This window comes from Zalophus californianus, chromosome 14 (assembly GCF_009762305.2).
Source record: "Zalophus californianus isolate mZalCal1 chromosome 14, mZalCal1.pri.v2, whole genome shotgun sequence".
Taxonomy (NCBI): Eukaryota; Metazoa; Chordata; class Mammalia; order Carnivora; family Otariidae; genus Zalophus; species Zalophus californianus.
Genome location: NC_045608.1, coordinates 56,782,234 through 56,796,677, shown reverse-complemented (window position 1 = coordinate 56,796,677; position 14,444 = coordinate 56,782,234). Strand labels below are relative to the sequence as shown.

Sequence of the window (14,444 nt, the reverse complement as noted above, 5' to 3'; positions counted from 1 at the left end):
CTTAGGTCTCTAATCAATTGCTCCCTCCTATAATGATTGCCAACCTGTCTTGTGGGCCCTCCACTAGATCACATCTCTTTTTAGCTCAGGTTTGATTCATTCGTGTACCTTTTGTGGAATTCAGCACAATGTCCTATAGGAGTTTTACAACTATATGCTGAATTAATATGTGAGCAAAAGTGCTATTGAAAATAAGTCAAAATGAAATCCTAGAATCAATAATAGGCATTATAATAAGCATTAAGCAAGGTGGAGCATCATCAAATATAATTCTAATCATAAGTAATGTTATCTCTTGATATATACATAAAAAGAGTAATATTCAGGGGCACCTGGGTGGCTCAGTAAGTTAAGCATCTGCCTTCAGCTCAGGTCATGATCTCAGGGTCCTGGGATCAAGCCCCATGTTGGGCTCCCTATTCAGCGGGGAGTCTGCTTCTCCCATTTCCTTTGCCCCTGCCCCACTCATGCACGTGAGCACTCTCTCTCTCAGATAAATAAAATCTTTTAAAAAATTTAAATTTAAAAAGAGTAATATTCAGCAATTTCCAAATACTGTTTCTTGTTTTACACTTTAGAGATGTTCAAAAGTGTTCCAAGCAAAACAAGTTCTCAGATATATTAAACTTGGAAAAAAGTATATTAAACTTCTCATCTAAAAGGCATGGGGAAAGAATGAGGTAAGGTCAAGAATGGGATAAAAATACTTGTTTTGTACATTACTTGTTTATTTTTAAAGCTGAAATTTTTATTCTCCTGTTGTTCATTTTTTTAGGCACCTCCAAAAAGTCCCTACACAAAAATAGACATCAAGGCAGTAGACAAACCATCTCTTTTCAGTCAGGTTTCATCTGCCCAAGAATAGCACTAGCTGGTAAAGCTGACCTGTAAGATGGTTGTTTCAGATGGCGGTACAAAGCAACCTACAAACACCAGGGCTGTAGAATACGAAATTATTGTGTCTTCAACAACTCTGTCTACAATATAAAAACCCATCTTAGACAACCATCAAGAAAAAAATGGTATAAAATAATTTTGCCCCTGTTCTCAGAATGAACTGTGATTTTAGGAGGGCATTAAAATATTAGGAAATAACTTTAAAATTATAGAAAACTCATGTAAAACCATTTTAAAAAACAAACCCTGCCTAATGTTTGTCAAAAAACTAAGCTCTTTATTTTTGTTTTTTTAATGAAACCTTTTTTTTTTAAGATTTTATTTATTTGACAGAGAGAGCACAAGCAAAGGGAGAGAAAGGGAGAAGCAGGCTCCCTGCTGAGCAAGGAGACCGATGTGGGACTCGATCCCAGAACCCTGGGACCATGACCCGGGCCGAAGGCAGCCGTTTAACTGACTGAGCCACCCAGGCGTCCCTCTTTATTTTTTTTAATCTTTTTTTTTTTAAGATTTTATTTATTTATTTATTTATTTGACAGAGAGAGACACAACGAGAGCAGGAACACAAGCAGGGGGAGTGGGAGAGGGAGAAGGAGGCTTCCCACGGAGCAGGGAGCCCGATGCCAAGCTCGATCTCAGGACCCCGGGATCATGACCTGAGCCGAAGGCAGACGCTTAACGACTGAGTCATCCAGGCGCCCCTTATCATGTGTTTTTGAGAGAGCGTGCGTGTGCGCAAATGCGTGGTGGATGGGGGGGGTAGAGGGAGAGAGAATCCTAAGTAGGCTTGACACCCAGCCCGGACTCGAGGTGGGGCTCGATCCCATGACCCTGAGATTATGACCTGAGTCGAAATCAAGAATCGGATGCTTAACCGACTGAGCCACCCAGGCGCCCCAGAGAGAGAGAATCTTAAGCAAGCTCCACACTCAGCACGGAGCCTGATGCGGGGCTCAATCTCATAATCTTGTGATCATGACCTGAGCCAAAATCAAGAGTCTGGCACTTAAGTAACTGAGGCACCAAGGCGCCCCAAAGCTCTTTAAATATTAGGGTTGACAGATTTCAAAAAACAGCAGTGACAAGCATAATAAAACCTATAATACAAGTACAGATGTATAACCCCCATATACAATTTTAAATGTTTAAAAATCATAAATTATAAAACTCTTAGAATCAATTCTACTTACCTGTCTCTGAAAAAAAAAAAAAAAAAAGAGCAACCAACAGATTTGGGAACTGGGATGTTCAGGGGTCAGCAGAAAGCAGCAGAGTTCTGGAGGTGGCAATTATCCTGTATGCATGGCAGAGTTAACACAAAGAGCAGGTAGGAGATATCTAGTGGCCCTGATTATAAATATCTTTCAGTTACCTGAGCCCTATTTTAGTATAAGACGATGCTTTAAAGAAAAGTTAAAATGGGAAAATAAAACTTTTCATGCTGTTTAGTTTTTAAATTAATATTAAGTTATACAGAACACCATCTATAACATATTTTTGCTGGGGTGAGGTGGTAGGGGCAGGGGGAAGATCCTGAACTTGATCAAGCCTCCAGACCTACCTACCAATTCACAGAAAATATAGGGCACTGAAGGACATGACAAAAAGTGTTAAAGGGATGCAAATACTGACCGCGGGAAACTGGGAAAAAGAAACAACCAATTTCTTCATCAACAACAAAAAGATTAAAAGGGAGGACAGAGAAAAAGAGGTATCCATGTACCCATGTATCCATGCCACAAGACTAGTCTTGAATTGACAACTGCTGAAGCCAGATGGTGGGTATATGGGTGTTTTATTTTCTCTACTTTGGTTTATGTTTGACATTTTCCATGGGGGTTGGGGGAGCATGAAGGAGGACTCCAGAAATTATTACTGTGAGGATTAGTAAGTATAAACTTGATTGCTTACAGAATGAGAGACTATATGGCCAGAATGTTAAAATCTTGCCCCATCATTATGAAGTAAAACTCTGGCTTTAAGATCTTAAAGAAACATGGGGCACCTGGGTGGCTCAGTCATTAAGCTTTTCTGCCTTCGGCTCAGGTCATGATCCCAGGATCCTGGGAACGAGCCCCGCATCCCCCGCATCCTCCGCATCGGGCTCCCTGCTCCACCTACTTCTCCCTCTCTCACTCCCCCTGCTTGTATTCCCTCTCTCTCCCTGGGTCTCTATCTCTCTCTCTGTCAGATAAATAAATAAATAAAATCTTAAAAAAAAAAGATCTTAAAGAAGCAGACAAAACTGTACAACATATACAATCCTGATGTTGCCACATTTTACTGGTTTGACCACTTGGTACTTAATAATAATCTGAATATCTAGTATAATGCCCACATTATATCATTTAACCTACTGGTACACGAGATTTCCAAGCTACAGTGGAAATTACCAAGAATTATATGACTATTACATGACTTACAGAATCCACCACAATACTCTAACTGAGAGATTATAATATCCTAAAGAATTAAATGGACTAGTCAATTAGGTTTCTTTGGCAAAGAACTCAGGATAAAACTGATGTGGATAATGAATAGATTTTCACTACTAATGTGCTTGCAGATTAATCTAATGGTTAACCATTAACTTCCCATGCATTCTACTTACCAGTCTTTTATGTAAATTAAAAGTGAGTTCAGTGAAATTTTTGTTTGAGAACAACCAAAATGGGCTTTGGATATCATTTCCTGAACTGAAAGAAAATTTTTCTTGGCATAAAATTTTACATGCAGTTCATTTCTAACAATCAAATCAACTTTGACAAGGGAGAGACCAAAATGTTAATCCAAAGTATTATGTGAGAACAAATGGTTTTTATATTTCAGGTAAATGCCATTTATAAGACAATAAAGTATCATATTTTAAAAACTTAATTACCAAGAAAACTACAGATTCACTCGAAATGCCACCAAATCATATCAATATACACAAACCACATGATATACCTTTGAACGTACTTTAATAAATCTTAGAAATTTTTAATTTGTGTTTTTCTCATGTAAGTAGAATAAAGAAGTATAAAGTTATAATACCCTTTGGGGGAAAAATACTAATAAAAGGCTATATCACTTCTCCCAAATGATTTTATCTTATTACACAATTATCACCTTTACTGTTTTTAGGCATTTTATTTTACCTATCCCAAAATATTTTTTCCACATTTTAACAATCTCGGAAAATAGGATGTGGCTTACAATAACTGGAATGTTTCTGCTTTCTTAGTAGATATAAAATATTAAGTATTCTATAAACAAAAGTATGTAAGATGATGACAAAATACAACAAATTACCTGATTTTTTAACATCAAGATTATAGGGGTGCCTGGGTGGCTCAGTGGATTAAGCGTCCGACTCTGATTTCAACTTACATCATGATCTCAGGGTTATGAGATCGAGCTTGGAATCAGGCTCCGCGCTGAGCGTGGAGCCTGCTTAAGATTCTCTCTCTCCCTCTGCCCCTCCCACTCCCCGCTCATGTGCACGTGTGCTCTCTCTCCCTCTCTCAAAAAAAAAAAAAAAAAGATGAAATTATATAGCAAAATTCACTGATAACTCTCTGCTACCTCAAATCCTTGTCTGTTTCAAACCTCATTCCAATTTTATGTTTATTTGTAATGTGTTCAGTATATAAAACTCTATATGTGCAAAAAAAATTGTAAGTTTCTGAAAGCCTTTACTAATATTTTTAAGTTTTTAATCACCAAAAGGCTTCCTGATGTTTGATAGTTGAAATAATTCTAGCACACACACATGAAAACCTGAATCATCAACATCTTGTTTTTTTAATATTTTTTTTTTGAGATTTTATTTATTTATTCATGAGAGACAGAGGGAGAGAGAGAGGGAGAGAGAGAGAGAGAAGCAGAGGGAGAAGCAGGCTCCCAAGGAGCAGGGAGCCCGACGCGGGACTCGATCCCAGGACCCCGGGACCATGACCCGAGCCGAAGGCAGACGCCCAACCATCTGAGCCACCCAGGCGCCCTGAATCATCAACATCTTAATGATCTGAAAATTAAGTATAGTGTTGGCACAAAAGATCAATTCCTACTTGAAACTGCATCTGTAAAAATACTGAATATTCTTTTTTTTTATTAAAAGATTTTATTTATTTGAGAGAAAGAATGAGAGAGAGAGAGAGCACATGAGAGGGGAGAAGGTCAGAGGGAGAAGCAGACTCCCTGCCGAGCAGGGAGCCCGATGCGGGACTCGATCCCGGGACTCCAGGATCATGACCTGAGCCGAAGGCAGTGGCTTAACCAACTGAGCCACCCAGGCGCCCAAAATACTGAATATTCTATACAACATCCAAATCCATAAATTGAACGCATGAGCTAATTTGGAAGGCAGAAGGACAAAAAAATATTCCCAGGACACAACCCACACTAACCCCAGTTTTTCAAGGGGAGCCTCTCTAATTCTCTAGCAAGAAGAATTTTGCTATTCTCACCTGGGGTATAAAATGCCAAGTATAAAACTATGAGACAGAACTGCTCAGGAAAACAAAACAAACTAAAACCAACCCCTCTGTAATCACAAAGACTGGCCCACTGTTACCTGAAGTAGGGCAAGTAACAAGTAAATCCTAGAAAATGGATTATCAATGATAATCTTTTAATAGATTCAACATTATGATAAAGATCATCGGCCATTCCACTTAAAAATAGGACCCCTTTATTCACAACATAAAGATGAGAATTTGATAAATTTCAGTAAATGGGCAATGTAAAGCAGTGCAAACAATGTTCAGAAATGAGATCTTTATGGGCACCTGGGTGGTTCAGTCATTAGGCGTCTGCCTTGGGGGGCTCAGGTCATGATCTCAGGGTCCTGGGATAGAGACCCACATCGGGCTCCCTGCTCCATGGGAGGACTGCTTCTCCCTCTCCCACTCCCCCTGCTTGTGTTCCCTCTCTCGCTGTGTCTCTCTCTGTCAAATAAATAAATAAAATATTTTTTAAAAAAAGATCTTTATAATACTGAAACGGTAATTCTGGAGTGTCCTATCTGTTCATTGTTTTTTGCCTTTTGCTTTTTTGGTTTTTCAAATGCCATAAAGACCGAAGATCCTGGAGACTTCATGGTACTATCAAGAGACCTCCACTCTTTGGATGACTGAGTACACCTGCTTCTCCTTGTCCTCGGTGCCCTCAGCTGTGTCCTCTCCCAGCCACTTCAGTGCCAATTCCTCAGGGACCGCTGCAAGCCCTTCCCAGCCTTATGCTGAGAACCTGCTGACTTCAGGGCACCGGCACCACCCACGATCTTCCAGCTCCTACTGCACTGAAACTTCACAGGGAGATTTTTCAAGCCATTCTTTCTTGGCATCAACTGTCCCCCTTCCTCAAGTCATCTTCCCCCTCTTTCCCTTTAACTCCTTAAGCTACAAGGAACAAAGTTGCAAAGGGAGGCCTTAAAGCCCCATCTGGAACTGCCAAACTCCCACTCCATCCCCCTTCATACTGTCTCCTCACCTTCGGGCGTACTGCTCAGTCCGTCCCCCTTGTGCTTCTCTCCTTCTCAGTTGTCCCACCAAACACCCAGAACCCCACCCTGGCCATTGTAAAGCTTCTTCATCGTCTTTCTCCACAACACACAGGCCCTTTCACTGGACTTAACTCAAATCTGCCCTCCCCCAGAGCCCGCTAGCCTCACAAGCCTCTTTTGGGAGAACTGGTCATTCTTTCTCAGGAGGAGGTCCTGATGAGGGCTCACAGCTCCATGCTGTTACTCCCAGACCATTTCTACTTTAGTTAGTACTTTCATACTTTGTATAAAAGCCACTTCTTGTCTTTGATGCTCATGCCACAGTGGCTTTCAGAACTGTATTAACCTTGGCAATTTCTTCAAATACAATCCTCTTCTTATGGCTCTGATACCATACTGTCTCATCTGCTAAGAATGTGCTCCTTCAGGTATTACATTTGTCCCTTGTATTTTAAACCTTCCCCTCGCAGTACATAAAAAACACGCATACATATGACTTTGCCTCCATTCCTTTAACTACTGCACTACACCTTTTCTTCTTTGTTTTTTCTTTTTGTTAAGATTTTATTTTTAAGGAATCTCTTTAACCAATGTGGGGCTCAAACTCACAACTGCGAGATCAAGAGTTGCATGCTCCACTGACTGAACCAGCCAGGCGCGCCATGCAACACCCCCTTTTCTCTGTGTTGAATCTTCCTAAAAGAATAAGCTACGCTGTGTCTCTACTCCTTCATGGGTACATCAAATCCACTGGCACTGAAACAGCATCTGCCAGGGTCAAAAAAAAAAAAAAAAAACCCATTACCAAACATAAAGAAACACCTTATCTTCATCTCAGGTAAAATCTCTGACAAACAACACTCCTGGGTTTTCATGACCGCCCTCCCTCTGGTGTCTCCTTCCACCTCTCACTTCCTGAGAAGCCTCTCTTCCTTTACTGACCTCCATGATGCTCTCCAACACTGGGTCTGTCTCTTCTAAGTCTACACATGCTCCTGGCGCAGTCTTCTGCACAGACAAGGCTTACACTACCACCTACATTCTGCACCTTGAACATCCCTACCAGCACTTCCAAGTCAAATACTCCCAACCCAGCTCTTCCTGCTACCTTCCATCAAAGCTGCTCTACCTCTGGGGGCCTACCTCCTGTCAACTCACCAAACAGGGAAACCTGAGAGGGATCTTAAACTCCCCCTTTATTACTACCTACATTCAGTGGCTCCCCACGTTATAGAAATTCCGCCACTTACATACTTCTCATATATATTGTTTTCCTTTTTATTTCAGTATCACTTTAGTGTAGTCCCCAAGAACTTCTCTAAACTGTCACAACAGCCTTGCAGCTAGTCCCTTCCACTATGTCAGCCACATGACCACCAAAAGCTTTCTTCTCAAAGTCTGGATCCCATCAGGTTACTCACTTGTTTAAAATCCTTCAATGGCATGCCAAAACCCTCAGCATGCCATAAAAGGCCTTCTGTGATGTGGCCTTTGCCAACCTCCCAAGCTTCATCTGTGCTCCTTCCTCACGTTCTCTATCCATCAACTCTGTTCTCTCACTTACTTATCTTGCACATGCTTCTTTCCCTTGCTTATTCATCAAACCTAACAAAAACCTGCTCACCCTGACATTGCTCAATATGAGCATTATTTCCTTACTGCACCCTTTCAGACACGTGTTCCTTCCGTTCTACTCTTAGGCACATCTCTACAACACTATTTATTCTATCAGTATTTTACTATTATTCTTTCTCTCCTGTTGGACTGTGAGTTCCCTGAAGGGAGGAATTTTCTCTTATTTTTTTTTTTGTTGTTGAGCTGTGTATCACTAGCTCTTAATACACTGCCTAGCACATACCAGAGTTTTAAAAAACATTCACCAATGGGGCACATGGGTGGCTCAGTCGGTTGAGTGTCCGCCTCTTGACTTCGGCTCGAGTCGTGATCCTGGGGTTGTGGGATCGAGTCCCATGTCAGGTTCTGCGCTCAGTGGGGAGTCTGCTTTTCTCCCTCTCCTTCTGCCCCTCTCCCCGCTCCCACTCTCTCAAATAAATAAGTAAATCTTTTTTTTGAAAAACTGCCTAGGATCCGTAGAAAGGAAAATGCAAATAAACAAATATCCATTAAATTCCTGAATGTAAGTACAGACTATACCTTAAATAGAAGACAAAATATATTCCTTAAAAACCAAAATGAACAGAGGTCCAGATTAGCAACAGCCTCCACTAAGAGTGAAATGAACATACACTGTCTTTTCCAGGTCAGGCTCTGCACTCAGCAGGGAGTCTGCTTCTCTCCCTCTCTCTCCCTCTAACCCTCCTGCTGCTCACATTCTCTCTCTCTTAAATAAATAAATTTTTTTAATATATTTTATTTCTTTATTTGACAGAGAGAGAGACAGCGAGAGAGGGAACACAAGCAGGGGGAGTGGGAGAGGGAGAAGCAGGTTTCCTGCTGAGCAGAGAGCCCGATGCGGGGCTCGATCCCAGGACCCTGGTAAGGCAGACGCTTAACAACTGAGCCACCCAGGCACCCCGAAATAATTAAATCTTAAAAAAAGAAAAAAAAAACATTCACCAAGTGGATTTTCACACACTAAAAGTCCTATTCTTTCTTACTTTCGTGTCTTTGCATTTAAAATAGAACACCATGAGCTCCCACTATAAATGGCAATGAATTAAAGTGGAGGGCAGAGTTATTGTTCTATTTGGGAAAAGAGTATCTGAGTTACTGGTGGACGGTAATACCCGCCCTTTGAGTAAAATGTAGACAGAGTTATAGTTCTAACAAAAGTTAAGGAGGCCCATTCTGTCACCCAACAAAGTTACTAAACAGCAGAGCCATAGAGTAAAGCAGGAAAGTCAGCAAATTAATAGGCTGACTTTGAATTAAAGTATATTTTATTAAAACTTAAGGGGAGGGGTGCCTGGGTGGCTCAGTCGTTAAGCATCTGCCTTTGGCTCAGGTCATGATCCCAGGGTCCCTGGGATCGAGCCCTGCATCGGGCTCCCTGCTCAGCAGGAAGCCTGTTTCTCCCTCTCCCACTCCCCCTGCTTGTGTTCCCTCTCTTGCTGTGTCTGTCAAATAAATAAATAAAATCTTTAAAAAAAAAAAAAGAAAACTTAAGGGGAAAGTGAAAATTAAAAAGTCAGCATTTAGCCTAGGTATTACTAGAGCCCAGTGTTAGCCAATAAGCCTAATTTTAGGCAAATTTCCCAAGAAGAAATAAACAGGACTGGTTAAACAATCTCATCTATAAAAACTGCAGTAAGTAGGCACAGTTAACCAATACAAATATTTTTAGATTATAAACTTTAGGGGACCAGGTGCTCTCACTATAAAAACACAAAAAATGTAAATATGATCACATACTCAAAGCTTACATTAAAACAGTAGTCATTCACATGTAATTCCTAAAAATAGTGGAAGCACTATACAGCCAGATTTTCTATAACTAATCATACAGAGTTCAGAGCTCAGAAGAGCTGAATTATTGACTCATAATGCAAAGTCATTTTCATTATGTTTAAAAAAATAAAAAGCAGGGGTGCCTGGGTGGCTCAATTGGTTAAGCATCCAACTCTTGATTTTGGCTCAGGTCCTGATGTCAGGGTCATGAGATCCAGCTTCGAAACAGGATCCGCACCCAGCGGGGAGTCTGCTTCCCCTCTCCCTCTCCCTGTGCCGCCGCCCCCAGCCCACGCACATGCACTCTCTCTCAAATGAATAAATCTTTAAAAAAATAAAAATAAAAATAATTAAAAAATAAAAAGCAACATTTGTTGGTTTGAACACAAGGGGTTCAAAACTGAATTTTCCAGGTGTCCACTGCCAAATATGTTAGTTCTTCCAACCCAGGCCTTCATATTTGTGTTTCCTTTCTTTTCCATACCAAATACTGCAATCTCACTGCAGCCTCTATTATACGGCCTCATCTTTACAAAAGCCCTCCCTAAAAGGGCTAACTGGAGCTATCTACAGCATTAACAAAAAGAACTTTCCAGATCACAACCATCTAAAAGGATTTCCCTCAAAACTGAGATGGGAAGGCAAGGAACAAACATCTTTTGATACCAGATATTGTAATTTTAACACTCAGCATTTCTGGCATTACACTAATGCCATACAATTTTGTTGGTTCCAACTATTAGTCATTATTAGTTTAATAATAGTTGCTATTAGTTTTCCCACATTACTTGGTAACACAACTTGCAGAAAATTAACCACGTGTAACACTGAACACAAATAATGAATTTAGTAATTCTAATACATGATACTTTAATATTTTATCTGTTGGAAGAACCCAATGGAAAACTGTTGGTAATATGATCATCGTCTTCTAGGAATCCAGGGATTACTATTAATCTAAAAAAATTAAAATTTTATAGTATCCAAATTAGTGAACAAACCAGTAATATACTTATTAAAACAGACGTATTATTATAAAATATCACTCACCATCCCCAGCAGGAAGTCCTCGCTCCTTTTTTTCATCACATTTGTTGCATTCACTGAAGTAAAGCAGCAGGAACATATCCAAGAGTACCCAAATCAAGGAGGTGGCTAGGACCACCTTGCAATATGCAAATTTTCTCATGGCACTTAAGTCAAATGCAAAATTTTAAAATATATATATATATATAAATATACAAAGATCATGAAAATTATTCCAATCCAGTTTCATCAGAAATCACGTTCATAACCTATAGAGATAAAAAGAAAAAAAGATTAACTTAAAAATATCAAAACCTTAAAAATGAACTGAAAGATTAATTTAACATGCATATGAAATTTTACTATTAAGTTTAAAAATCAGACTTAAAAAATACTTGTAAAATACATAAAAATTAATAGTATCAAGAACGTATACAAATAACTCCCACAAATAAACATACAATAATCCAAAAGAAAAATGGGTAAAGGATATAAACAAGCACTTTGCAGAAAGGAAACCTGAATAGCCAATAAATATGGAAAAGCACTCAATTAAGTATAATTGGGAAAATACAAATTAAAACAATAGTGAGCTACTATATCATACCCATCAAACATACAGGGTTTAACTCCCTTCTATTCAACTGCTATATTAAAAATGCTAAGCCATTAACTGCCACAGGAGTTTAAGAAACCAGCGATTCTCAGTCCCATTTCGACCACTCACATTCAGTTCCCAGGTCCCAGGGAGCAATAGGAGTTCTCCTAGTTTTGTACCACAGCAGTTTATTGAGCTAATTCTTATCTCTCTCCCACTGAATCCCATTCTAAAAACACCAAATGGTCACCAGCCATTCAGAAACACTCAGGGAAAGTATAATGGAGAAGAAAAGAGGATCATAAGATCTGAGACCTAATCCTGGCTCTGACAGTAATTTTACAGACTTCCCTGATCTTTAGTTTCTGTTCCCCCGCTCGTGCCCCTCAATCTGTTCAATTATCATGAGAAAATGATTGGAGAAACTGTCACCAAATTTGGCAAGTCACTTGGGACAGTCTGACTAGTAACATTTCTGCTACAGAAGGAGCTCATCTTGGGAAGCTCTGGAGCCAACTGAGGGACCTCAGAGAGGTCGGGAGTCATTCTGATGAACAGCAGACACGGAAGCTCAAAGGCCTGTGTCACTGCTGACCAGGAGGGAGACAAGCCAAGTGCACTTAGATGAAGTGGACTGAGGAAACACACACTTTGCACATGTGCTTCACAATGAAAACCAAATGAGCAGATGCTCTGAGGGACTGGGTTGATGGGCAACAGCAGCAGCTTCTCAAAGGGCACCTTAACGTTCCATGGTTGGCAGCAGAGGTATTTACCCGAACAGTTCAGGCCAGGCCAGAGAGTTTATCTATGAAAAAGATATAATACTTCTTGCCTGCTTCACAAGGTTGCTAGACAGCAACCTGAAAAGCACCCCAAAAAAATCCTAAGTGATACTTATAAAGTATTATTTGTGCTCTGTTCTGGGACTTTTGCTCTCTTGCCTATATTCCTCCTTTCATCAAACCAACACTTCCTGACTGCACAGTGAACAGGGATGTCTGTTACTGCTGTATTCTTGCCTCAAAATTGTACTTACTCAGTATTTGATATCGTGTCACGTGCAGTGAGCAACTACTGATGACTCTGGTAACCACGATGAGGGGAGGACCAAAAACATTACAGTGCACAGCCTCATGAAGCAGTTCTCTCCAGAAAAGCTAGATAGATATAAATTTATATTTTGAGCTACTTTCCATGAAAAGCTACCTCTTTTGGTCCCTGGCAAAGGAAACAATCTGACTGCTAGTACAGTATCTGAAATCCAAAAGTAACTTTATGTTCTCAAAAACCTGATTTTTTTTTTTTAATGCTTACAGCCCAGATTAGTTCAATGCAAATCTCCATTACTTTGTATTCATTCCTATTTAATTTTTCCAAGGCAGCACAATTAGATTCAAAAATTGAAGATGAAGTTCAGTGGGTATATATGTGTTTGGAAGAAGAAATATGGAGGAAGCAGGAGGTGTAGGCAGAAAGGAAGATAAAAGAGAAGCAAAAAGTCTTCCAGACCTTGGGTTAGGCAAAGTTTCCTTAGATAGAACAAAACAAAACAAAACAAAAAGCACAAATCGTAAGACTGATTAAATGGACTTCACAATTATAATCTTCTTCAAAAGACAGTTAAGAAAATAAAAAAACAAGTCACAGGTAGGGAAAAAATACTTACAAATTACTTATCTGATAAATGACTTGTATCCAGAATATATAAAGAACTCTCAAAATACAATTTTAAAAAACCCAATTCAATAAAAGAGGCAAAAAGTTTGAATGGTCTTGTCACCAAAAAAGCGATACAGATGGCAAATGAGCACATGAAAAGATGTTCAATATCGTTAGCTTTTAGGGAACTGCTATTTGAGACCACAATGAAACACCACTATGTGCCAATCTATATGGCTAAAGGGAAAAAGAAAAATACCAAGTGCTAGCCAGGATTTGCGGCAACTGGAACTGTAATATGTTGCCAGTGGAAATGCAAAATGGTACAGTCCCTCTGGAAAACAAGTTTGGCAGTTTCTTTCTACAAGAATCTGCAATTCCATTCTTAGCTATTTACTTACGAGAACGGAAAACATATGTCTACACAAAGATCTGTAAACAAATCTTTATAGCAGCTTAATCATAACCATTAAAATCTGGAAATAATCCAAATGTCCATCACCTCGTGAATGGATAAACAAACTGTAGTACACTAAACAGTGAAATACTAATCCAGCAACAAAAAAGAACTCTTGATATATATGCAATAATATGGATGAATATGAAAAGCATTATGCTAAGTGAAAGTAGACACAAAAATGCTGTATATCGTACACTGCAGGATTCCATTTATAGGGCAATCTGGCAAAGGCAAAACTATAGGGACAGAAACCAATGAGTGGTTACCAGGGGTTGTGGAGGAAGGAGAGAACTGCCCAGAAAGGAGAGTGAAGGAACTTGTGATCATGAAAACATTCCGTATCTTGTTGTGGTGGTGGTCAGACGACTATGTCCGTTTGTCCAAACTTACAAAACTACAGCTAAAAGGGTGAGTTTCTGTGAATTCAATCTCAATCCCCTTAAAAATAGATAAATATGGGGGAATACTTCAAAGAAACAATGTCGATTTTAGAAGGAGACAAATGGTATACATTTCCTCAAACAAAACATACCAGAATTTATCTTGGAAGTCACTTAAAGCTCAAGAGTTTTTGTCCTAGCAATAGATTAAAACCTTCCATTTGAAATGCATTTGACTGCCTTATTTTAAAAGTTATAAAATCAGAATTTATGTGAAAGTATAGTGATCAATTCTATCAGTAAACTTTTGATCCTACCCTACATATCATACTGTCAAGTTCCTCCCAAGACTAATCAGCATTTTCTAGGGCTAAATAATTATTTTCTCCTACCCCTCATACTTTTAACCAAGGCTCTCCGGAAATTTCAGGCCTAAGAAGACAGCTCAACAGTCAGTACCTTTAGGAGAAAATGGAAGCTTCATTCCCTTGGACCTAAAGCTTTAGACTTCTGGGTACATTACAG

General features: G+C 39.5%; 1 protein-coding gene across 4 annotated transcripts in view; it reads right to left on the bottom strand.

The window, feature by feature from the left end:
* Positions 1-14,444, bottom strand: part of GALNT1 (polypeptide N-acetylgalactosaminyltransferase 1) — a 125,082-nt gene that overhangs the window by 56,944 nt on the left and 53,694 nt on the right. For all 4 annotated transcript variants that reach the window (XM_027575533.2, XM_027575532.2, XM_027575534.2 and 1 more), the window contains exon 3: positions 10,844-11,088. In XM_027575533.2, the coding sequence (XP_027431334.1) occupies positions 10,844-10,982 (139 nt within the window). In that variant the 5' untranslated portion in view covers positions 10,983-11,088. The remainder of the gene's footprint in view (positions 1-10,843; positions 11,089-14,444) is intronic.